This window comes from Podarcis tiliguerta (assembly GCF_965153285.1).
Source record: "Podarcis tiliguerta genome assembly, chromosome: 5".
Classification (NCBI taxonomy): domain Eukaryota; kingdom Metazoa; phylum Chordata; class Lepidosauria; order Squamata; family Lacertidae; genus Podarcis; species Podarcis tiliguerta.
Window position 1 is genome coordinate 52,203,154 of NC_139538.1, and position 26,793 is coordinate 52,229,946.

Sequence of the window (26,793 nt, forward strand, 5' to 3'; positions counted from 1 at the left end):
TGTTTCTACAAATAAGGGCCTCCTCCATGAACAGGTATTCACCTCTGAGTGCCACAGTGGATATATTTGACCTGGATGTAGTGTCAACATTGCAATGATGCAGCCAGATTGCACATCAGACGGATGTATTGGTGGCAGTGGACTTGTGACCTTAGATGCATGGCAGTTTGCCACATCTGCAACAAAGGCTGTAAATTATGCAAGGTGCACCAAAGCCCCATGCGTATTACCCTCAGTAGTGTTGTGTTCTGCCACAGGATGGAGGGGTGGGGAACTGATGTTGTAGAAGCTGCACAAATGAAGTCGACTGCAGCTCTGTGGGCTTTCTTCCAAGCTAATAATGCAGAACACCTTTCTCACCACAGGAACTTTGAAATTTTCCAAGCACTTTTTTTGGGGGACGGGCAAAATATAAAATTGTTGTCCTGCACAAGGGTGATGCCAATTCACCATTGGCAGCTGCCTCAATATAAACAGCTAATGCGGGGTCAGCAAAGTTTGCCTCGACTGGGCTGGTTCACTCCAGCGGAGTTTGTGGGTTGGATCACGCACGCACAATTTCCAGCATCTGCATCTGTGCAGACGTGATTTCTGACATGAGTTCCGGCGCCCCGGAAATGAGCCCCTGCGCTGCGCCAGTTTAGTGCAGTGCGCAGGGACTCGCCAAGCGGGTGGCTCGGTTTGGGGGCGGCTCATGGGCCTTAAGTTGCCAAACCCTGAGCTAATGGGACCTCTGGGAGAGGACTTAGTTGCTGAGGAAACGCCCTTCTGGATGCGGGCTGCCTCTTGGGTTCTACACCAAGGTATGATGGTATGTTGAAAAGCAGAGGCACAAAATCAGCATTGTACCTTGGTTTGTCTCATCAGGAGTGCTGTGAAGGAGGAGAGATGATTCTGGGGCTATACCAGAGCCTTGCCTGGAATAACCAGCCACTGGCTTAACTGAGAGAATTCTCAGTTAAGTCCTCTGAGGAATGGCCAAATGAAGCTCTCAAAGAACTTGGGAGACTCCATAGGCTTTTCTGATGTGCTTGGCCATGATTCAAGCCTCAAACTCCCACCCAAATAAGGCAGTAAGCTTAAACTCACACAACTGTTAGTGTGAGGCAACGATCACTGCACTTTAGTAAAGAGAGACACATTTTTTATAGTAAACTTTTAATATCAAACAATAATTGTTCCATTGTTTCTAGTTCAGTTACAAAACAAGCTCCAAAATTTTATGATCGGTGTTAAATCTGTTGAACACCATAAATTGTGTCCAAGTTTGAGAAAACAGCCGTAACATTCTGGTACAAATTATCTACAAAACCCAATATAAACATAAGCTAGCACCCTTTGTACTAGCTCCACAGATTAGGCAAAAGTTGCAGTCATCAAAGCAAAATGGGAGCTGTAGCTTTAGAGTTCATTTCCATTTACACATTTCTGCTGCTGTAGTCTCACTTTACGTTGTGCCTCCAACTGCTTTGCTCTGAGCCATCTCTCTCTTGACAACGTCGTCTGCCCAGCGCTCAGAGAAAGGAACCTGCAGGCAAGAAAGATACGTTGTAGAAACACGGGTTTTAACTTTGCAACTGTAATCTGTGTTCACTCTATATCCCTTAACTGTGCAAGAAAGCAGCAAGCTAAACAACTGTGCTTCTAGGTCAGGGGTCAGCAAACTTTTTCAGCAGGGGGCCGGTCCACTGTCCGTCAAACCTTGGGGGGGGGGCAGACTATAAGCCACACCCCCACCACTTCTACCCTCCCTTCTCCACAGCACTGGACAAGCCCCGGTAGCTTCTTACCTGTGTCTTGTGAGCAGAAGGGGCTGGCAGCAGAGAGACGATGAACAGCCCATGAAAGGGCTCTGGAGAGGCGCTGCTTAAAATGGCAGCCACTAAAGCGCTGCTGCTGCTGGCACCAATAAAGCCCAGCCCCCTTCCTCCTCTAGGCAGGGTGGGGAGAAGTCAGGACGAGGGAGGGAGGAGGTGCCGCCGCTGTGCGACGGAGGGAGAGGGAAAGAAGGTGTGTGCTGGCGATCCACACAGCGATTCCTGGACTGTCCGCGGGCCGGATCCAGAAGGCAATTGGGCCTGATTTGGCCTGCGGGCCTTAGTTTGCTGACCCATGTTCTAGGTAGCCCCATAATCCTCCTTTGTATAATCTGGGTCAGCATATCATGTTCTACTTAAATAGATTATACTAATTATATAGTATAGGTTATTTGTAGGCTCCTATGAGTCTAGGTTACATTTCTTGGCAATCCAGGTCAAGAATTATCATAACCAGGACTTTTTTTCAGCAGCTTGCCATAAAAAAAAGATTTAGTGACTCTCCAAAAGGAAATGGAGGAAGATAAATGAGAAACGGTGGGGAAGAAGGGCCAAGAAGAGAACTGAAGCAGTTAAAGGGATAAGCAAGTCTTCAGCAAATTATGGCATCTTGCAGTTTGCTATTCTGCATTTGTACTCTCACCTTGCCACAAGCAGAGTTCTGTGAAGATCATCAGCTGTGATACTCTCAGGGTCATTTTTACGCATTTCCACAAAATCATCTTCTACTGCCTGTAAGAGAAATTGTGTTTTGATTAAATGTAGTGATAAAATTATTGCACTTTTGAAGTATGTTTTAAATACGAGTTGGAACTACATAGCAAATTACCTTGCTTATAGCACTGCGCTTTTGAGGCATGTTGAATTCCAGGTGGGAAGGATTATTTACTCACTACACAAAATAAACATTACCCCTTTTTGATGCTACTTTTAGCTACTGTAAGGTAGGAATGCAGTGCAGTATTGACAAAATCTTCCATTGAAGGGAGGGACTATAGTTCCAAGCCTATATAATGGCAACCTGCTTTACTCCCAAGTATCCTGGTGTTACAACAGCTCCTAATGGGCCCCTACATGGTGCTGTTATCCCTTGAAGACAGTATTCTAAAATGAAGAGTGTGTTCTATCCCACCCATGAGAAGACGAGACCACATTTGGCTACTCCACTGCCAATACACGCTCTCTGTTCATAGGGATCATGTCCTCCTGCAGTTTCTCCCCTTGATAATAGCAACTTAACTGATTCTAGGACGGTTCTTGACATTTTTCAGGAAGGAACAGGCTGAAGCAGTCATATCTGAGGTCTGACAAAATCCTCAATGGTAGATTCCCTTTCATAGTTAGGGCAAGGAGCATTGGGGATAAGGGATGGGGCAGCCTAGATGGAATGACTGTCCCAAACTATATACTCTGCTCGACAAGAGATTCTGGTAAAGCGGAAAGGGCATTCTCTACCTTGGTCACTTCATCAGATATACTGTAATCCAGCAGTCTCAGCAAGCTTAGATAAATACGGAACTTGTTGAGGACAGATGGCAGCACTGCTGTGAGAAGGCTGCTCATGTACTCTTCCATGTTGGGGGGAATGAGCTGCGGCTGCAGGTGGACTTGGCAGTCGGACTGTGGAAAGACATTGCACAGCATTACTTCTTCACTGTTATCAGTTCCATACTATGAGTGATGTGGGCTGTGAAATGGGCCAGATGGGCGGGGTAAAAAATATTATTATTAATATATTTTTTTATTAAACAATTTTAACAGAACAAATTATCAATCAATATAACCAATTACAATTTTATAACATGCATAGAATAATATGTGCAAACAAATCAGAGAGGGGAGCTGAGCTTGGGGGTGGGGGGGGAAGGGGGGGAAAACAAAACACAAATATGGTTTAAGACTATTAACAAAATGTAGGCAACCCTAAATAGATGCATTTGCTACACAGCTCTAACTTGAGGAATGGGGGCTCAAGAACTAGCCTATCTGGTCTATTCTCTCCATCTACAAATGGAACACCACACATAATGTCTATGATGTGTGGCCATCATCTTCTAACTCTAAGATTTATGTTGTCCTATTGCTACAGCATCCCAGCCTTTCCCTTTCATTTCAAAGTAAATGAGATCTTAATAGCAAATATACCATATAGCAAATATAGCATAGCAGTTGAAAGTGGCAAGTAGTGATAACACACAAAATTAGTTGGCCTAGGATATTATGCTCTTGTTCTTCATTAAGAAGCTTTCAGATGCAGAGGAAAAGTGAAGTATTGCCATACCGGTAGGAGCGATCTGCCCTCTGAAGTGATAAGGACATTAATGTTGCATGGGAATTCCATCTGGTGGTAACTGAAGTCATAATCCACCTTCTGCCAAGTTATCAGGTGACCTAGTGCTGTCACATTGTGAACACCTACAGAAACAGAAAAAAAAATGCTCTGAAATGTAGATGCAAAGTTTTCAGTTTTAAACAAAACACAGTCTTTCAGTGATCAGCTGGAAGTTATTTTGTGCAGTATATTACTATCTGGGAATAAATGATCCACTTCAATCACAAGAATATGTGTTATATTACACACACACACACTTCAGGATGTGGAGTCTACTCCAAGACGATGTAATATTACTGTATGTATCATGGCACTTTCCAGTTCACAGGGATATTAGGTCAAGTCCTAGAGTAGATCCTGGAGTATATATTTGGAAGGAGACAGAATAGAGAATTATATTTTGCACAAGTATATAGCTTCTGCTGTTATAGCTTCTACTATTTATTCAGTATATCAGTTAAGAATTCCAGGTACTACAGTATCTGCTGAACTAAGTAGTAGAACAAAAAAAGAGAGCAATTTCAGCTTTTCAACACCAGACACTAGTCATCTGAATAAGGAGGGTGCTGGAAAGGGAAAAAAATTAGTGAGAGTTTCAGGGTTCCATGAACTTCCATCTATAAGCAATAGCTTTTGTTTCCAGAAATCCCATCGTTCTTGCTTATTCATTCTTCCCCTGTGCCTGCTGAAGGGCTGCAGTGTCCATTTGCTAGGGTATATATCTCACCAGGTGCTATGGCACCCATCATGTCCAGCTGGAAAAGTGCTGTAGCAATCCCTGTGGCCCATGGAACAAGTACTAATAGTATGATTTCAAAAGAAGCTAAGAGACCAAATATGAAGCTCCAGATAGATGGCATGTCTGTTCCCTGATCAGGGAAAGAAATTGAATTTTTCTTTGGCGATCATTCGTAGCCAAGTAAGATGGTCTTCCATGAAAACGGTCTTAACAGTGAGTCTGTAAGTGACTGTGGAGGCCAATTCTGTATCCACCCATCCTCCCACAGCGGGGACATAGGTTTCCAGGCGGACGTTGATCATGGTGAGGGTTTGCCAAACATGCCTTGCTCTTAGCTTGTTTCTCCTTTTCGCCCTGAGTTTGTGCTTCTTCAAAGTCCATGACACCTTTGGTAAAGGCTGTTCTCCAATTGGAGCACTCAAAGGCCAGTGTTTCCCAGTTATCAGCGCTTATACTAATTTTTAAAGATTTGCCTTTAAGAACCTCTTTAAACCTCTTTCGCTTTCCATTCTTAAGTTGGGAATAGAGCAGTTGCTTTGGAAGAATAATCGGGCATCCGAACTTTAATACAGTGGAACCTCGGTCTATGAACGGTCCTGTTAATGAACTATTCAGGCAACAAACTCCGCAAAACAGGAAGTAGGTGTTCCGGTTAGTGAACTTTGCCTCAAAGAGGAACGGAAGCCGAACGGTTGAAGGGCACCGGTGGCAGGAGGGAAAGTGTGCCTCGTTTAAGAACGTTTTGGTTTAAGAATGGACTTCTGGAACAAATTAAGTTTGTAAACCGAGGTACCACTGTAAACAGTAGTAGACAAGAGGCACTACCACTTAGGTGGTGGCAACTACTATTCCATCCTACTGACCACGTTGTACCTACCAACACCTGCTTTTAAAGCAGAAATGCACTACTTGAGCATTCCTTCATTTACTATGTCCCAAAGAAAGAAAGGATCGTGATAGCAACTCATGGCTGTGCGTGGCTCCTGTTTTTCACATTTGCAGCCTCTTCACCAGGTACAAACAAATGCAGACTAGGCCCTCATTACATGCTCTTTCAAGCGTAGCTAACATTAAGACAAAGTATGATAGCAATAGTTTATGATCCAACAGAAGTGGAAAACCTGCTAGTAGAAAAGTTTAAGATAGCCTGGGCGTTCTACATTGGAGTTATGAAAATAGCCCAAGAATATTATAAGGACACGTCACTGTTTTAAGCCAAGAAACATAACTAAATGACACCAGAAGCTCTATTCTGCCAAGAATGATCTACTGATACAGTGAATTGCAGATTTAAGTTTTAGTTTCCCTTAATACAGAGCTTTTCAATAGATGCCTGAGGCTAATACTGGTAATACTGAGTAAGGAAGCTAACCGGATGTTCAGAACTGGCTCGAGGCTGAGGCTCCCACGCTGGGAAAGGCAGCAGTGACTCAGCAAAGCTGGAAACAGCTGCCTTTAGAGCAGCGAACAGTCATTCCACCAACGGGCAGAATGGAAGGAATTCCTTATTAAGCCTTCACAAAAGTACACTGTGAAGTGAAAACGGAGCAAATTCCCACCCGCCATATCAAACACAAGGTAGCAAATCGACTGTTCCACGCACATGTCAGGTTGATCAGAACAAACAAGGCATGGAGTAACTAGAACAATGAATTCAAGTGTTAAGCAGATTTAAGTAATGGTTTTAAATTAAAAGACTTAAGATTTTGTTGGAGCACTGAGCCAAGTTCTTGTGAACTGCCCTGGAAACTCTCAGTGGTGGTACAAAAATCCCTTTACAACAAGCAAATTAAAAAAAATAAATAGCGCTGATCCAGATTTGTCCTTCTGTGAATGGGAGGGCTTATTCCTTTTGCAGAAGTAACTCAAAATCAGTGGAAGTTCCTGCTGGAGGAAAGGAAAGCAATTTCTGTCACTTTTCCTTTCCTCCCAGAGCCACCTTTTATGCTGCAGAAATCAGCAAAAAAAATCTCTCCTTCCAGTTGAGCTGCCAGCTGGCACCTATTTATCAAACCCTCCATCTTGATACTAAGCATGGGATCTGAAAGGACTTTAATCCAAATTTTCTGCAGTACTTTAAGCGCAGGTACTCTGCTCTAATCATGCTAATCTGTAAAAATTGGTTAGCTACATATAACATGGGTTGTCACGTATGAGAATTTGTTATACATTACAGAGACAATGGCTTGGATCCTAGGTTGCTACTCTGTTGATGAAAAAGGGCAACTTCCATCAAATTCTCTGTCTGCAGCCCCCTGTGCCATATCTTTACAAAGGAGGTGGAAATCCCTGTTATGTGAACTCTGCTGTTTGTCAGAAGGGAAGTTATGATATAAGCCAACCAGTGGTTGAAAACCCTGATCTCACTGACATGTTAGATAAAATGTCCAATTATTTCAAGAATTAGGATTGTCAGCTTCAGAAAACACACATACATTTTGGGAGTAGACCACTAGGTTAACCAGCACGAAGGTCCTGCCTGTGGCTTTTGGAATTGGGAGTCTACCCCTGTTATAAAACAAGGATGCCAGCGGTATAAGGAGATGAAGTCAGCACTGCTTCCAAACAGAGCAAAATGGTCAGACACAAAAGTAGGCGGCAGAAACATATATAAAGCTACCGTAGTGAAGTTCAGGTACTCTGCCCTAAGCAATAAAGTTACAGACTGGAGCCAGTTAGACACACTGTCCAATTAAACTGACACAGATGTGATGACAAAAATGGGTCAACTGAGAGATAACTCTGTAAAATAATGACAGTGCAACCTGAACAGCCAACATTATCCTTTCTAAATGCAGCGATCTGGTTTCTTCTTAATATTTCTGTTAATGCAAGAGAGCTTTGCATTGGGATAATGAATGGATGAATGAAACCCAAATACCAACCTCTAGTGTCAAGCTGTCCTTGCTCAAGCAGAGTCTCATCTATCACAAGGGAGGTATTGCTTGCGAGCTGTAGTACTCCACTGACTAAGCGGTTAGCTGTGTAGTCCTTGTGGGGGTTAAACTTTAAGCAGTTCATGTTCTCTATGGTCATGGGCAGGCGATAGGACTGTCAAGAAAAAAAAAGTTACGAGTTTTCCGCTAAGAAGTGTTTCTTTGACAGACAAAACAACACTAAAACAATAACAGAGATATAGCAAGTGGGTCAATACACACACATCAGATTCCAAAGGAAGGATCAAACAGCAAGCATGCAGACATCACAAGTTGAATGGGGAATACAAATGTTTATTCTCAATACACTTAGATATGTCATTAGCAAACTTTTTTTTAAAAAGAGAACTGTAGCGAGTTAAGTTTTTTGTGTATTAGTTTTAAAAGATGCAAGTCCTACGTGTTTACTGAGTTTCCTTAAAGCTCCAAATTATTATAGTACCCTTGAGTACTAAAGATGTTGCGTAAGGCAAAATAAACTCTATTCCAAAAAATATACCATAGAATTCCACATACAGATACTTCATTTCTCCATTTAGGTGTTGGCTACTACTATGACCAAGGAACTGAATGTACTGTTCCAATAGTAGTCTTCACAGCTATTGGAACAGAAATATTGTAGGAAAGTGTGCACCTGCTTTTTTTAGGTATACTTCTAACACCTCCATTTCTGCAATGAAGCTTCTAGGTGGCTACTGTATCAACATACTCATATAGGTGAACTATTGCACAATCAGTTGCTCCACAAAGCATTTATATATATAGAATTCTTACTGCAGGCACTAGCTGCTGAATAATATTGTATATGTGCTCCGTGTAGACATTATTTCTTGGACAGCCGCTTAAGTTGACTGTGAATTTTCCCAGAGGAAGAACATCTCTTCTTGCATAGCTAGAAAACACACAAAAGAGAAAGCAGACATTTTGAAATTGCTAGAGTGATTGGAAGAAGTTAGTGGCAAATTCATGATTCATGGGGGTTTTTTAAAATAAAAAAAGCAGATGCCTAGAAGGCTAATAGAAAGCTCAAAAATTGTTTCCCCTCCCCAGACCCTGTAAAGTGAGCTTCAGTTTTATACATCTGAATACCAGAAAAGACCTCAGCTCCATATGTAGATGGTGAATGATGATTGGGAGCACAGTTTAGGATATCAATGGTTCAGGTGGTAAATTATTCAGAACCTCCAAATTCTCCTCCACAATTATTTCAATCATCAGGAAAGGCTGAGGTAGTTACAAATATTGGCTCAACCTTCCCCTTTTTGACCTCTTAAGAAGGAGAGAAGCCCTGAGGGAGTTTATTTCTGGATGGTTTTTGTTATAATTGTTCATTGGGTGAGAAGAAGGACAGGTTATGTGTCCAGTTAACTACTCCTCTCCCAATAGACACTGGAAGGTGAGAAACAAAACATCCAAACTCAAATGCCCAGGTAGAGAAGATGCCAAGAATGAGAATGAGATGCAAATAACATATGGAACACATAAGACAATCAGGTCCGTAACTTCCTGATGCTATAGGAGCTCAGTCTGGAGGCGAGCTGAAGGCCCAACTTTAGATGATGAAAATAGGGTACAATTTAATGGAAGCAAATTTGGAGAATTTTTGTCCAAAATGTACCACCCTTGAGAAAATTCTCACTCGCTCTTACAAGAATTAGCTGCAGTGAGCCTTGGGCTCAAGCGCTTTCCCACCCTCCTCTGGTGTAGTCAGGAGTAGTAAGTTGGCAGTTAAGCATTGTGCTCAAACTTAGTCAAACTGTGTTTAGTATTAAATATGGTTAGTTGAAACTACCATTGAGCCAAAGCTTATGAAGCTAGTCTGTTTGAATTACCTATAGGTAGGGCTAACCACAGTTTAGGATTCAGAGCCAACACTGAGCTGTGGTTTATTGAAACTGAGAGCTGTACTGGTGGAGGAAGGAGAACACGACCCTGAAGTTGGTGCACATAATGAACCATGGTTTATTACACACATGCGCTGCCCCCATTGTTTGAAAGCTTCCCAGAGTTCTTGCTTAAGGGAAGCACCATCTTCAATTTCTTGGGCAATGATATACCCAAGGCTATTCCTGTGTATTTGGGTTCAATACATTAAAACATCTGCTCTGGTTATTAGTTCATAGATGTTATTTTATCTCTTTGAGCCCCTGACAGAACACTTAAGAATCTGCTGAGCTGCATGCTAAATCCTAAATTTAAAAAGGGTTGTATGGGAAAAATGAAATGTTCTAAGTAGCTGACCAGGTTACTTACACTGTGGAAATGAGATGCAATATAAGGTACTCAGCAGCCAGGCTGTCTCCCAAGAAGGCATGAGTGAGGAAGCCAAGAAGCTCTGCTCTGACTGGTGACAGTTCAGACATAAAACTAGAAACAACTAACAGAGAACAGTAGGGAGTAGACAGAAATACCATTGCCTAACAGTCATATAAAATACAGTTCTTTTTATATGAATGAGTATCAACTGGGGAAAAGACTGGACAACATACAGCTCTATATCCAGCAAAAGAGCAAATTTTGTATCTTGCTGTAAAACTTTGCCCACCTAAGTTTCACACCATGCTACTTTGTCCGACAGTTGGGGCAAAGTTTCTCAGCATAGGTCCTTACTATTATTATTATTATTATTGGTTTAACGTAACGTCTTTCTTATTATATACTTTCATACGACACTAACTAATACTATACGAAATCTGGTCTACAAAAGCAGTACATAATTACACAAGCCAGAACACTATTTATATGTGTGTGTGTGTGTGTTTAAAGAATATAGATTACACAAAAACACAGGGAGGTGTCTGTCATTACAAAGAGCACAGAACTTCAGAATACTACCACCAAGAGGTAAGAAGAGCATGGTTGGATTTGGATCTTTCATGAAGAGAAGGAGGTGACTCTAACCCTGAAGGAGGATACTGTGCTATAGACTGGCCTCCATGAGCCAGTCTGGGTTTGAATTTGAGAGGTCTGCTGCTTAGCTTCTGGTCTGTGGGTGCCCTCTGCAGGACAGGACCAATGAACACATTGGCGTACATGCAGCAGCATCACTAAATGTTTGGGGAGGCCACTTGTTGGTCACATTTTCATTCAACGCTAAAGCATAGTTTAGCACAATATGAATGTGCAGGACAGGCACTGGGCTGCATGCTTCCTCTTGTCCTTTGCACACACAGCTGGGAGGAGCTATTTGCAAGCTTCTGCTCTTGATTTAAGGTGCAGCTTGCAAATTCATCTGGATCTAGAAATGTGCTTAGCCTTAACTATAGTTTGTTCAGCAGGCCACTGTCAGTAACTATGGTTTGAAGTTGGCTTGTTTGAAAATCAACCATGGTTAATATTAACCACAGTGTAAATGAAACAGCAGCTGTGGTTATGTAAAAGCAGAAGCTGCATGCGAAAAAGGATGGGAGCCTAAGATGCAATGTGGCCGATTCATACAGCACTCAACTATGGCTCAGTGGAACATGCAGATGCAGACACTAAAACAGCATGTTGTACATGGATTATATGGAGGGTTATTTTAATAATGTCTCCTTTTTAATCTTAATTTGTAAACTACAGAGAATATAAAATTGAAAGGTGGTATATAAACGTTTTCTAATCTTACAGTCCTTGGGAGAGTGTGCCAGGGGCCAAATAATGTTTCAAATCTACCTCTGAGTGGGCAGGCCTCCCTCTGCAAGGCCTCCCTCTGTAGCCTGCACCTTACAGAATTCAGTAAAGGAAAGGGGGTATGCCATGGGAGAGCAGGGAAAAGTAATACATCCGAAAAAGCCCCAGTCTCCTGACATTATGCCCCCCAAATGAGTAAACATATGCAAGGGTAACAGATCCCCCCCCAACCCCCCCCCACTGCGTTATGCTCCCTTTTGTCCTGCAGGGCACTAAAAAAGGTGTTTGCCCTTCAGTTCTCCCTCTCCCACACTGTTTGGATTGCTCTGCAAATAAATAACAATTAAGAAAGTAGTACTGATTATATTGTAATATTTTATCTTTACTCATTACTGTCTACTTTCAAACACAGGAATGAATGGTAACTTGAATTTGGACAGAATTTAAGCTAATAAAGCAATTTATTTATTAATTTTCTTCCCCTTTTATGTAAACATTTCTCTAGTGAATGGAGTGCTCACATAATAGCTGGCATAACCCACACTTTTAATTAACACTTGTGCTTAAGTGAGAAAATTCAGTGTATAAAAAACCCCACCCAATTTTCCTTAAACAAAGCTGTGAAATACATAATCATTAATATGAGCTTTGATTTTTTAGGAGGCTGGCTTCTGCCTCAGAGCAGTATCTAGCAGGGCAACAGCTGTTGTGGGGGGAGGGGGGAGAGACTTTTACTCAATATTGTAATTAAGAGCTTTTTCCTCAGCTTCCGTTCCTTTGCTGAAAAACAGCCGATTTGGATTCGTGAATCCTGTTCACAGTGAATCCCTCATTAAAGGAAACTGAATGGTTTTTGAGCCAAGGGTCTTAAATATGCTGTAGGATGCATAACTACCAGCTATGTTTACAAAAGGATTCAATATGCTCTGTCTCCACCAAGGATCTTATAGTAAAACTTGTAGCCAAAATATAAACAACTTGCGGAAGGAAGAGAAACTACTAAAAAAAATACAAGTGCCACGAAGCAAAATCAAGCTCAGTTAAAAACCAAAGAGATCGGTGTTGAGAGCAACCTTCTTTAACTATTTGGAGTATGGATCTTTGTAACATACACACTATAATCCCATATTTGCATATTTCATATGCATTTGTTCACCAGCTAAAAGTACAAAATGTACACCAGAGCCTTAACTGTTGCTACAGGGGGTGAGCAATGGTTACTTAGGACTGGCATGGGGGGCCTTTTTCCAGGAATAAGCTTATTTCAAGTCACATTTCTCAAATAAAAAACCCCCTGACAATGCCAATGTATTTGTGGAAAATCTAGAAAAACCTTAAAATCAAAGGCTTAAAAGATGTTTAGTAGAATACCTTTTTGATCTGAATACGTAGGACTCTGGGAACAAGCTTATTTCTTTGTGAATGAGGAAGTGGAAACAATAAAGTCCAGTGCAGACATTCATCAGTAATGAGGTAATCTTTCTTTTAATAGCTTAACTACTTACAGCTCTTGCTTTCCTCTTCATTAAGGCAGGCAGGCAATAATGGATTTATGTGTTGAAGTTTCTGTGCTAAAATCACATGGATTCTGGGAACTAATGAGGCTGGGGGACTATGAACCCTCTGTTCTTCCATTGTGTCCATACATTCCATAGACTCCACTGGAGAGGATGAATTCTCCCTAGTAAATAAAAACAGCCAAGCTTAAGACACATTTCGTGCAGTTATACAGGTGCTATCAATGAATACAATGACATATAAAACAGATAGAGTGGGACTAAAAAAACATACACCATGAAAATTGGGAGGAGCAAGTCCTACTGGGAAGGACAGCTACTACAAGGTTTCAACCCCACTTAGAATCAAAACCTGCCACCATGTACTTCTGTGGGAGGAAGCTATAAGCTCTACAGGGGAAGGTATTACACATAATAGGCCTCTTTGCTATGGTGCTTGAGGCCGAAAGGAAAACGGCAACACGGCTAGAAACCCTTCCCAATGTTGCATACACAGAACACCTCCAGGATTCTAACAGAGCAATCCTATGTGGGGTCTGGAGTGGTGCCAGCGTGGTGATTGGCATGGATGTGGCAGCCAACTAGGTCAAGAAGTGTGTGTATGCCTTGTAACTTTCCACAACATCAACTTCAGACTGAAGGACCCATAGATTGTTCTGGGGGGTGGAGGCTTCCTGCTTGCTACACTGTCAACAAGCTGAGCTTGATTAACGAATGAAGAGGTCTTCCTTCTGACATTGCCTGTCACCCTCATAGCGCTGTGTGTTTAAAGAGACAGCAGGGCATGTGCAACTATGCTGTCAGCACCATAGTAAAAGCTGAGCTTAGCTTGCTATTGCAAAAACTGCATCATACTTCTGCTTATTTATACAGAAATAAGTGGTACCTCGGGTTAAGAACTTAATTCGTTCTGGAGGTCAGTTCTTAACCTGAAACCATTCTTAACCTGAGGTACCACTTTAGCTAATGGGGCCTCCTGTTGCCACCGCGCCGCCGCTGTGTGATTTCTGTTCTCATCCAGAAGCAAAGTTCTTAACCCGAGGTACTATTTCTGGGTTAGCGGAGTCTGTAACCTGAAGCGTCTGTAACCCGAGGTACTACTGCGCTGTGAATTTGGTTTAAAGAATATTTCATCATCTTTATGGTGTTCATAAACACCTTCCCCATAATTCTATGAAGTGGGAAACTGAGGCTGAGAGACATACAACAAATACATGGAAGAGGTGGGACTCTAACCCAATTTCCCCCCACTCTTGTCCCACCCTGTCCACTGAATGGCACTGGAAACAAAGCAGGATTGTGGACTGCCAGCAATCTTCAAAAGAAAGATACTGATATAAATTTCCTCTCTGTTTCAGTTCAGAAGCACACTGACCAAAGGATTAGGGACACACTGCCATTATTATACTGATAAATTACAAATAAAATACTTAAATATTGTTTGTAGCTCACATCTGTGTGCCTTCATCATTATTATCATTAATAACTGTAAATGTGGATCCTATTAACATTAAAAGGTTACCTATCTTCGTTGTTCACCATGTTCAGGACTGGATCGACAGATAAAATCCCATACACCTCAAGAACATCATTCACTTTGAAACTATCCCCGTTTTCATATATCTGTCACAAAGAGTATTTTTAAGAGAAGAGACAGATTATAGTAACATAATGCATAGAGCTGAATATTAAGCCAGGACTTATCTTTGCAGGAATGAGCAACAGCAAGTAGGAATGGATGAATCCTTCAATTTCAGTTTCTTCCAGATGCTCATTCCTCCAATATCAAGTTCAGTTCTTCACTTTTCTGCATCAGTTTGTGAATTTCTTTTTAAAACGGTCTCCCAAAAATCCACCAACATTTTAGTGCTCATTTCTCCTAATACACACATTTCTGTAAACCTTTTCTTCTAATGTGTATATTACTTATGTTATTTTCACTAATATATGCATGTTTTATGTATATTGTCCCCTAATTATACACATTTATGCATACTGTACATAATTTGGGTTGAGAACTGCACAGCAAAATTCAGAGAAGCGAGATAGCTGCATTTCAGCTCACGTATTGTTTTGGGTACTGAAAATTAGGTAGGTTCACATTTGCAGTGTGAACTGAATTTCTGCCTCATTCCTCACAACAAGTCTCATACTCTTGCACTTTCCCTTCTTTCTTTTGGTATGGCTGCAAGGAGGACTCTGGAAGTGTTTGCTTCTGTTTTGGATTAACTGCGGCTTGTCACAGTGTCTGAACGCAGACAAAATGTGGTTAATCTTAACTATATTGTACTGGGGAAAAAAGCAGATTTTGAACTCTGGATTATGAAACTGGTTTGTTTCAACAAACCATAATTAAGATTAATTGCAGTTTAGGACTTTGAATAAACTACAGTTACTCAAAAATAAGCCACAGCTTTAGATCTTTTCTTTGTGACCACAGTGGATGAGAAGAGAGGGAAGGGAGTGCACAAACCTGAGGCTTGCTGTAGCTCATTCCTGTAACAATAAACCATCCATATACAATCGGTATCTGAAGAAGTGTGCATGCACACAAAAGCTCATACCAATAACAAATTAGTTGGTCTCTAAGGTGCTACTGGAAGGATTTTTTTTATTTTGTTTCATTTAAATACAGCCAGTGTGTTTCTCTAGCAAAATCATAAAGTAGATTTCAACATAACTGTAGAGACTTAAGAGAGCAAGCAGAGGTTTCTTGCACATTTCATTGTATCTGCCACTTCTTGGTTGCAGACATCTGTAATAACTAGCTGCATTTTACCCATTTCCATGAGTTTACCACTGAGCTTTATTCTTTACAGAGAATATATGCATCATTTCAGATATATGCAGCAGTAATGTCCAGAGCTGCATAACACACAACCCGTTACTAATCAACATGCACAACCCCCAGCACAGACACCAACTGTTGGTCTACTTCTTAGCTCACATTCCGGTTTTTGGAGACCTACTTTGGAGATTTACGTATTGCCATTTATTGTGTAAGATACGAGTATCCTGCTGTTTCACCTATGTCAACTCACATAAAATATATGATCATGGGTTTTTTTAAGAATGCACATATAACTTCATCTGAATAAATAGGATTAAAGGAACATGACATCTCAAGTGTCTGCTTATGTGAGTACAACTGCAGCTACACATACTTCTGTGTTCTGAATTATAATAATATACCCTAGGTCAACAGTGCATTTAATGGCAGGATTTATTTTAAGGATTACATTATTTTGGTTTTCTTAAGAACAGAAGAGCCCTGCTGTATCAGGCCAGAGTCTCTCTAGCCCAGTATCCTGTTCTCATAATAGCCACACAATGGCCAACCCAGATGTCTATGAGAAGCCTGCAAACAGCACCTGACTGCAGCCACATGCTCACTCTTATGACTCCCTAGTAATGGGCATTCAGAAGCTTATTATCTTCATCAGTGGAGGTTGAATTTAGCCTCCATATTTCATCCATGGATTTAAAATGTAAATGAGGTAATGCTTAATACCGCTTGATAGGCTTATTACCTTCACAAGACATGCAGGGCCTTTCTCTCCTGGAAGTGGAAAGTTTAGATCTAGCGGAGGTGAGCAATTTAAGGAGATTGTCTGCTGTCTTGCAGATGCTTCTGTTTCTAATCGCTTTGGCTCTCCACTCCCATGGATATCAGGCACACTTCCTGCAAGTTAGAAGAAGCAGTTTCAAGTCCAATCAAAGTTGAAATTAAAACTTCCAGTTTTTCAAAGAAGCTTTACAAGGCCAGAGGTTTAGGGTAAAAAAAGTAAATGTTGTAATGGGGTGCATCCAACGTAGTGCAAAACTAGAAGCATACAGTACTTGTTTTGCTGGTGAAATATTTTGCACCAGTAGAATATTGTTGTGCAAGAGAATGCATAAGCAAGATGCTGGTAACTTTGTTGCACAACAGATTGAACAATCAGTTGCACAAGTTTCCACTAGCACAGCTGCTGCGATGGATTCCTCTTGTTATGCAACATTTAAAACTCATCAGTCCATTAGTGCAAGAGCACTTGATCTAGTGGAGAGAGAATCATAGATGCAGCCCAATAAGTGGATCAGAGTACCAAAAAAATATGTGCTTCAATAAAACAGCTATTCAGCCATACGACTTTAGTGTGTTTTGGGTGCAAGAAGAACTTAAAATAAAACCATCAATGTCTAATTAGCTGATACCCAGATGTTGCTCTCTCTGTTTAGATGGATGCAACTCCATATCTTCATCTTCCTCATAACTCCTCTTGTGGCGACTTGGTGTATAGGATGTCGAAGGGCAAACTCGAGCTTGGCTTGCACTGGTATAGGCTTAAATCTCTAGTTAAGGACAATAGCATTTACTGACATGATCTACCCAGCATAATTTGATCTGGTATTTCAATTGTACGGAATGATTTAAAACAAAAGAAGACAGGGAAACAAGGCACCATCCTCTCATGGGATGTATACAACAATAGAACATATTCCACATGCAGCCTTAGGCTATAGAGAATTGTGAAAATAACTTGCATCTACTTGCATATGAAACTCCTTAGGAACATTTTCTATCTAATCTAACAGACTCCACTGAAGTGACATAATTCAGCCTCAGTTACAGGCTTAACCACAGCTAATTAGTAATTACCCAACATACTTCCACTAGCTGAGTAATTTTACTGGTCTTAAAGCTGTATTCAAGCTTGCCTTTCTCCCTCAAAAAGTTAATCTACAATGTATACTAGATTTGATAGACTTGTTATTTTTGGATTAACCACCAGAGGGAGTCATATTTTTCCAAAGACTTCAATTTAATAGTATTCTAAAATTTTAAAAATGTACAAAGCTACTCATCTGCTTGTGTAGATATGCCTGGAAAAACCGACCCTACATTTTTATGGAATAATTAAAAAAACCAAAACACTTCAATTTTCTTTGTAGGACAGTACAGCACCTTTTCTTCAAATTTCAAGGCACTTTAATCAGATAGCTCAGTTGGTAGATCATAAGGCTCTTAATCTCAGGGTGGTGGGTTATGTTGAGCAAAAGATTCCTGCATTGCAGAGATTGGACTAGATGACTCTTGTGGTCTCTTCCAACTCTACAATTTTTTTCCTCCACCCCACATTGCATATATATTTTTCTATATATCAGCATACAGCACAGTCAAAGAACTGCAAAGGATATTTCTTTCACCCATGCCGACTCTCCAGGCACTGGAACACAGTATAAAGTCTGTCTGTCTCCCGTTACTATTTGTTTAGGGTTTAAGTCTATTTCTTGGTGAGGCTAGAAATTAATCAAGTGACATTACACAACATTAGAATACGAGATATCCAATAATATTTGGCCACATTTACTTCAAATAATTCTATCCTACTTGGTCAGTTGTAACAGAAGTTAATCTACTAGAATATTGAGAGTACCAAAGTATTTTTGTTTCAAAAGGGGTTGCAGATTCATATAGCGGTACTCCTTTTCACACTAATATACAATATATTCTGTTCTTCCAACAACCATGTTCATGATGCAGCTGATGCTTTAAACCATTTTAAATTAAAGAACAAAACATCTGCAAATAGTTTTCCTATTATGGAACAAAAATCATGCAGGTTTTATTCTTAGAAACTGGAATAACTGCTTCATCATAATTACAGTCACAAAAATAAATAAATAAAATAGGCTTATTTAACAGTTTGATATTATATGCCGTAATGACTCATCAATGCTTGCATCACTCAGACAAAACCCGCAGTATAATGTAAGAATCAAAGCTGAAATTAAATTAAAATGTTGAATCAATCAATATACTTTAATAAAAGCCTCATTCTCTGGATGCCAAATCTTTATGTAGCCAAAACGGCAACATCCACGTGCAAGAAGGATATATCAGCAGATGTGGAGGAATCCGAAAGTTTGCAGGAGTACCAATCAAAATATTTAGGGGGAAAATCTAAAAATGGGAGGGGGGGTTGACCTAAAATGACCCATGGAAGACTGAACATGCTCACTAGCCATAAAATGCTGACTGGGTTGGAAGAACAACATAGAGTCAAAATGAGGATCTTGAAGAAGGGCATGGCTGGTTTGTTGGAAGCCTGTAAATGAGACTTCACACTGCAATGTTTTATTACGGATCCTATGTGTTTATAACTAAATCTCAAAGCTTCAAAGAACTGTGAATTTTCAGATAACTATCTTAATAAGAAAAAGAAACATTCTGTGGCAACAGCATCATTGCAGCACGAGCTTTCATAATCAAAAGCCTATTTCATGCATCTGATGAAGGTCTTGTCTTGTTCATGAAAACTCATGTCACAAGACTTGTTTTTACAGCAGCAGACGACCAATGTGGCTACTCTCCTAGAATGTAGGCATAAATGAGACTTTCTATATTTTTTAAAAATGGAATTGAATTCAGTACTAGATGCACCAAAAGGATCAGATCATCAAAACCTTCTACATTTGGATAGTCTGTTCTATTTCCACTTCACTGTCTTGTTTGTGTAATACAGGACAGAGGCATTATCAAGTACACCACTAAATACATTCTTAGTTGTAGTGCTGGAATCAACGTTTTGCCAATACAGAAAAATATCCCTGCATGCATATCCTTGTGGAAATAAACTTCTTTGAAGTACTATTTTTTTCTTTAGAGAGAGGTGCAAGAGAAGCATGGCAGAGGCACATATATATGGGACGACTTATTGCACAGAAGAAAGAAACATCACTCACAAGGTTCAGGTTTATCCCTTTAAAACCTACACTTAAAAACCCCAAACTGCTAGATGTTTTATTCAAAGGGAGGAATTCAGTGTCACTCTTCTAATCGTTCTGTCAGTGCAAGCATTACAGCTTGCTCAACCAAACCATCTCCCCTATGGATTCTGGGGATTATTCAAACCCAAAACCGAAAATGGATGGGGGGACAGGGTGCTATATTTGCCATATTATCACTCACCCCACATTCTGCTACATCTCTGTATTTTCCAAAATGCAAAACCTATTAAAAAGAAGACAATGTGAGATCACTGTTGTATCCTACATCAGTTCACATTCATTTCTATGCATAAGAGAAATCTCTTCAATTGTGGTTATGCTTTGCACTACATATTTCAAAGTAAAGATCAAAATAAATCTGACAAAGAATTGAATACAGGGGAAATTCTGGCCTATAGCCCCCTTCTGAAAGCAGCTACAAAATACTCCTACAGATGAAGAGCTAAATCATGATGGCTTGTGGCTATGCCTGACACAGATGTTCAGGATCTATTGGGAGGCTAATATTCAAAATACGATTATGTAAATTTCATATTAAAACAGGGCACACCCCTTCAGTTATACCAATAATTGATGTGGTGGCCTTGCTTCCCAAGAGGCACTGCTGAACCTTCTGCCGTGGCAATTAATATGCAAAGCAGTTCAGCTGAGAGCAAGTCCAAGATGGGACTTTTATGCCGCAGACATGCCTGTTTCTTTAAAGAGACCGAGACCTGGAAGTCATCCATCTAAGTAGGGTCTTCTCAATCTTAGTAGGAATATCTGTAGGTCTCAGTCCTTGAGTAAATCACTGCATATGCCCAGCACAAGAAATGCCAGGGTTTGGAGCATGATAATGATGCACCTCTCCAGAGTTAAAACAGAAGGAAGAATCCTCTTAAGGAGGAAGACTGATTACTCACCATCCCTGCACACTCTCCTAATTTCAGATTACTCAAGCATGGGGTGCTCTTCATTGATGAACTGTTGAGGGATTTTTAAAAGCATGGATTGGGTGCTGATACCCTGTGTGTGTCAGGAGGACTTGTGGAAAGGGAAGTGGCTGGTTTCCCCCCCCCCCCCCGGTCGAACTTCTGCAAAAGCCCCATGTGACATGGAACAATAAGCAGATTTGAGAGAGGAGGTGGATGATGGCCACCATAAATTAGGCTGATTAGTAAGGCAAGCACACACAGAGATAGCACTTATTTGTGCATGTGAGAAAGCAATAAGGACCATAAAATAAAGAAGAACCACTTACACATGATTTAGTATGTATGTCAATTGTTTCATAAACATTCATATAAAATTCAGGATCAAACATATCTTGAACCATACAGCGAAATTTCACTAAACTGTTTGGCTTCAGATAATGTAGAGGGACATCATTCAATGAAGGCACCTGCAGAAGAAAATAATAATACTGAATTACTACTACTTTCACATGACATATACAGAATTTAACTCTCTAATGAAACCTTAATTTAGATAGTAATTAGTTATCATGAGGAAATCAATCTATAAAAAATTATAATGTATATTCTTTAGTAATCTAGCAACAGCCTTATTGTTTGTTTACATCAGCCAGTGAAAAAAAATATTGTCACGTTCACAATAGTTTTACTACTGTGTATAATAGATAATTGGTATACTAGATAATACAGATGTGTTTTCTAAGATAGGTCCAGCTTTTCAGAAGTCTTTTTTTACTGCTAGATTTTGACCTGGGAAATGCTGTGGCTCTTTGATTAAACCACTTCTGCTAACATATACTTTTCTTTTTGTTAAATGCAGGTGCTAAGAGCCATGAACAGATCCATAGCATTTTGAACAACAATGATAAACAGTAAAACTGTATTAATACAGCACGGTACTGTCACCATTCAAACCTTCATTTTCTGAATTCACTGTATGCCCTTCATTACAAGGCTTAATTGCCAATTATCCAGTCTCTCAGGCTATCAGGCTGCTGAGCTATAATCACACTTCAGTTTACTCTTTTGTACTTTGGGGATGGGGATGAATTTACCAGAGAACACTGATGTTCAAATATTTAATCTCAACTAAGCCAACACCGAGTGTCATTCAAACAACTTGCCATCAGAAATAGTGCTCTTTTGTGGAATGCTTATTATTCTAATCTGGTATGCTCATGTGACTTCCCCTTTGTGTTCATGTCTAATTCTACCTACAACATATTTTTACCCTAAACTCCCAGGTAGGTGGGTTCAGGTTGGCAGCCTAGGTGTTAGTTAAAGTTGGCACAGGGGAAAAGCAAGGTTGTGCCTTTAACAGCTATAAGGCAGAAGTTTGACAGGGTAAGCTTTTCCTGGAAATACATTTGTGGGAAAAGCTTCACTATGATTATATTCACTCTAATTTTGTGTTATGACATGTCCGTCTCCCATGGCAGCCATGTTGTGACTGGCACCCACAATGCTCTCTCAAAATCCAAAATTTGCCCTTTAGTTCAAAAGGGTTTGTGGCCCCCTCTTCTACAGTATGCCACTGCAAAGACTTATCCTACAGCAGGCATCCCCAAACTCGGCTCTCCAGCTGTTTTTGGGACTACAACTCCCATCATCCCTAGCTAAAAGGATGAGTGGTCAGGGATGATGGGAACTGTAGTCCCAAAACAGCTAGAGGGCCGAGCTTGGGGATGCCTGTCCTAGAGGCTAAGAAACACTGCTGCCAATGCAATGAAATTAATCAGGCTGAGTAGGCAATTCTGCATCCTGACTATTCCTGCTCAAAATAACTCTAGAGGAATTAACAAAAACCCTGACCAGCCTCCACCAGCCACTTCCTATTCATATTTTTGTGTCTTATCATTAGGTTAACAATACCTGAAAGTCCCAGTTATACGTGAGGTATCTAATCAGAGGTGCATTCAACTTACTGTCTTTTCAATGAAGTTGTAGTCTGTTAACTCTTCTCTAATAAAGATTTTCAGTTCCTATTGCAGTTACAGTGCAACCCTAAACATCGTATGCCAAGTGGGAGAAGTTAGGATGTGATATGTCGTACCACTCCCAAAATGAGGTGCCCTTAAGCTGATGTAAATAAATTATCCCAGTGTATCTGTTTACGCCGGCTGAAGGAAAGCCCTGGTGGCGTAAATTAAATTGGCTTAAGTTATGCTGGTGTAAAGGGCAAAAAGGTGGAATGTCAAGAATGGGAAATGTGTGCAGGGAGAGTGATAAAGAACCTTATGCTGCATCAGAACTCCCTTGATTCATTCGTTTTACCCCCAGAGCTTGGTGTAATTTACATCACCTAAAATGCAGGTGTAACTAAATTCCCCCAATAAGAGTCAATGAAAGGACAGAAAATGAAGGTTTGCATTTCCCCCACACCCCGTCAACCAGGAGCAGTTAGAATGCAATTTAACTTACAGAGATACGCCTTTGTATCTGCTTGGTTAGGACTGCTCTGCCCATCTGCTTGGAGCCTTACAATCCTTTTAGTAGTTTTTCTCAGTTCAATTGACAAATTTATTGAAACCAATGTTACAGGAAGGTATTGTGTAAAACACAAGAGTACTGCCACCAAAGCAAAAGGGTAGGACCTAGATATGAAAATAAGTAAGCCCATTTTTACCCAGTTAGTAGCATTATTTTCTTTCAGCTTCTCTCTGAAGTATTCCGTTACTTTTCTCTCCCATTCAGGATTCAGACTATCTTGAGCTAGGAAAAAACCAAATGAAATCGAACTATTTCAGAACATTCAACAATCCAATGTATTTGGGCAATAAAATAGAATCCTGACTTAACTGCAAACACAACTTTTGCAAGAATATTGTCAGATAGCATTAGTTATTGGAAAAAATAAAGAGCTTGATTCAAGTAGTACAACTAACATTTATTAGTATTGGAGACAGCATGCCTCTGAATACCAATTGCTGGAGTTCATGAACAAGAAAAATGCTACTGCATTAAATGAAGCAAACTGAATATTTAGACTAGAGATAGGGAATGTGTGGCCTTCAGATGCAGCTGAACTCCAACTCCCATCAACTTATTGATTCCCATCAACTCTAGGCAGTATGGCCAGTCTTCAGGGATGATGGGAGTTGTGTTCCAGCAACACATGGGGAGTCACAGGTTCTGAATCCTTGATTTAGTCTGTCAACCAAATGTAGGGTGAAAAATTTTCAGAAACAGAAAATTTTCCAGTGTTTTATTTTTCAGGAGAAAAACAATCAAGTTCACAAGTTCACTGTTAACATTGAATGGATGCCAATTGCAAATAAAATATTAGAGAATCACAATATCACATAAATGACAGCTGGCCACATCTTATTTCTTGTGTGAGGTTTCCAAGTACTGGGCAGCCTGTTGGCTATCAGGCACTCAGGAACTTACAGCAGCTTCAAAACCATTTTGCTGTTTGCAAAGGGCTTTAAGGCAGCTCCCACGCTCCTGTTAGAGCCTCTTTGAAATATCGCTCTTTGAAGCAGCTCCACACTTCTCCTTTAAGCAAACAAGTGGTAGAGAGATGGTGGAAGAGCAGAAAGATCTGAATCAATGAACAGTGTTCAAAACTCCCATTGCTGAAGACGCATTTTGTAACAGGGAATTTCATTAGCGTGAACAGTTTCTGAGCTCTGGGTACAATACTGCACCTAAGATTTCAGATTAAAACTGCAGAGTAGAAGGAAAGGAGGACCTTTTTCTGCCTCCCCACTTCCAGCTACTTTCTGAAGATTGGAGAAGAGACCCTCTTAAGAATATTAGGGGGGTGGGCAGGGGAAGGACTAGACCATGTGAAAAACAAACATAATATTTTAGCTGTAGTTCATTCATTTTCAGCTTTGTGTTCTTGTTATTAAAAATTGCACCTAGACATTCCATTGTTGCACCCATAACCTAGGTTTAAGGTGCCATTTAGTGCCTAGCTTTCATATCTCAGTTTCTTTTCAGCTGATGAGTGGGGATTAAATCCTGCTGCCTTGGCTGCACGATCTGGTTTGCTTCTAGGAACAGGGCATGCAGCCAGTGCAGGGTTGTATCCTGTTCTCCTGCCCTCCATGATGTGGTTTGGGGGAAATGGCCATGGGGCCAAATTGGATTCCATGGAGGCGCAAGATTGACCCATGGGCAGGAAGTTATCCACCCCTGCTCTATAGCATCAGAAAAGTCTCCCAAAAATTCCCAAATATCCCACATCACCGTCAAATAGGATTGATATATACTTTCCATGTCATGAAGAACAAACTGTCCTTGCCAATTAACTAAGTAGCTGTTACCTCTGAAAAATTCTAGACAATAGAAAGACAACCCAAACCCTAGTTGGGTAGCAGTGATGTGTGATGGAGGCACCATTGCATCTGTCACTCATGCTGGTCAGAGAAGAAGGCCAGCAAAAGGGGGGGGAGGTAAATCACCCTCAAGTGATGACAGGGGTGGCTCACAATTCAGAAGACCCTGGGCTGGCTTATCCCCTCTTCTGGAACACTCCATTTTGGTACTCCTGCTTGCCTGTACTTTTAGTGGATCGAACAGAAATATCTACAATAGTGGAATCCAGCAAGGCTGGGGGGATGGATTCCTCAACCAATCTAGCCTGCTTTCTCGCCTGGTGTGAAGGGTGGGGTGGGTAGGACAGCCAATTTAGTCGCTATGTAACTAATCTTGCTTAGTGCCCATGCATGTACACAGAGAAAGCCAAGCAGAAACCATTCAATTTTACTACCTGCTCACAATGTATTGAGCCCCCTTCTAAGGTTACAAAGGCTTTGTGCCCCCATTTTCAACTCGCTGGTAGTTACAAAGACCAGAAGTTATTATGTGAGCTAGAATCTAGAATCTGGCAGACTGGAGGCTAGGCAGCTGGGAGCAGAGCTGTGTGTGATTTCTGCTGGAATCAAAAGAAGGGGCTATGGGAGAATCAAGACCATCTTAGGGTGTGTTAATGCCACAAACCTCTCCATCATAGACTTGGGTCATATATACGCGTAAATAAACCATATACCCCAAAGACAGCAGAGTCTCTGCTATACTTCATTCTGAAGGAACATGACCTGGAAAAGCTTGGAACCCCTTGAATTTCACACTGCTCTGAGATCGTGGTGGTGTGCAGCAATATAAATTCTGTACTGCAGAAGATATTAGGCATTCGTTTCCTTAAAAGATATGTTTACAAGTTAATTGTTACTATAGCAGGCTGTTGTTATTCATACCAATCAATAAGCTACTTGATTTTAGTGGCTCTCTTTTGGTTGTTTAAATCAATGGTCATTTATTTCAATTGTCTTGGTTTAAACCCACACATCCTGGGAGACACAGACACCCCAGTTAAATACCCCAGCAACTGATACTGGTAAGGAACAAAACATGTAGAAGCCAGACGGCGTGGTATTTACCTGTGTAACTGGGCTTTGACATGCACCAGCCTAATACCACGTCCTCATTTTATTCTGACAGAGGGCTCTGATCTGGCGATTACCCTCGGGGGAAAAAGTGATGCTGAAGGCTCCTTGGAACCTCCCTATTCTTTAGCACGCGAAAAGGCATACTACACATGCTCAGGGGCACTCTTATCCCCGTTCCTGGTCTGCTTTCAGGGCGCTTCACAACCACGACAGCCGAGCTCTGCTATGCGATCCCGCCGAAGAGTGGGAGCCAGGCGCCCGCTGCCCTCTCGCTGGGCAAGGCCGAGCTCCCCACTAACGCCTTCCAGCTCTGCCCAGCCAGGCCCACTTTGCCCTGCCGCCCCTCCGGCTCCCTCCATGCTCAGCCGACCCCTTCTTCCGGGTTGATCCCGGCCCAGCTGGCTTGTCTCAGCCCCAGCTCCTCGTCCTCCTCCCTCGCTTCTCTTTCCCGAAGCCTTCTCGGCGTTGCTTGTTTGCCTCGCCGCCCTCCCAAGTCCCCCCCCCCCCGGTTCCCCCTTCGCTTACCGAAGATGCCTTGCACGATACTGAGGGGGCAGTTCAGCCAGTCCGCCACACACGGCATGTCGTCGGCTCTCGGACCGGGAGGCACACGCGGGTTTTCACCGACGGTCGCTCAGTATCCCTCCGACGGCGGGCAATGGCGCGCTTAGGCGGGCTGGTGCTTCGCGAAGAGGCGTTGTCGTCGTCGATAGC

The 26,793-nt window shown here is 41.2% G+C and overlaps 1 protein-coding gene across 1 annotated transcript; it reads right to left on the bottom strand.

Annotated features, from left to right (window-relative positions):
* Nucleotides 1-1,141: 1,141 nt before the first annotated feature.
* On the bottom strand, nt 1,142-26,736 carry MCMBP (minichromosome maintenance complex binding protein). Its single transcript, XM_083441011.1, has 16 exons — nt 26,605-26,736; nt 23,307-23,392; nt 20,968-21,108; nt 19,909-19,950; nt 18,135-18,236; nt 17,151-17,280; nt 16,484-16,635; nt 14,476-14,576; nt 12,942-13,117; nt 10,078-10,201; nt 8,599-8,716; nt 7,774-7,939; nt 4,099-4,232; nt 3,273-3,437; nt 2,461-2,549; nt 1,142-1,528 (listed from the first exon to the last, which is right to left on the bottom strand). The coding sequence occupies exons 1-16, from the start codon at nt 26,660-26,662 to the stop codon at nt 1,402-1,404; spliced, it is 1,911 nt and encodes a 636-aa protein (XP_083297137.1). The 5' UTR covers nt 26,663-26,736; the 3' UTR covers nt 1,142-1,401.
* Nucleotides 26,737-26,793: the final 57 nt, after the last annotated feature.

Coding starts and splice junctions, on each gene's coding strand:
- MCMBP (XM_083441011.1), bottom strand. CDS start 26,662: ATGCCGTGTGTGGCGGACTGGCTGAACTGCCCCCTCAGTATCGTGCAA. Junction 21,109..23,306: donor AAAATAATGCTACTAACTGG/GTAAAAATGGGC, acceptor TTTCTTCTGCAG/GTGCCTTCATTGAATGATGT. Junction 10,202..12,941: donor TGAAGAGGAAAGCAAGAGCT/GTAAGTAGTTAA, acceptor GTTCTCTGTTAG/TTGTTTCTAGTTTTATGTCT.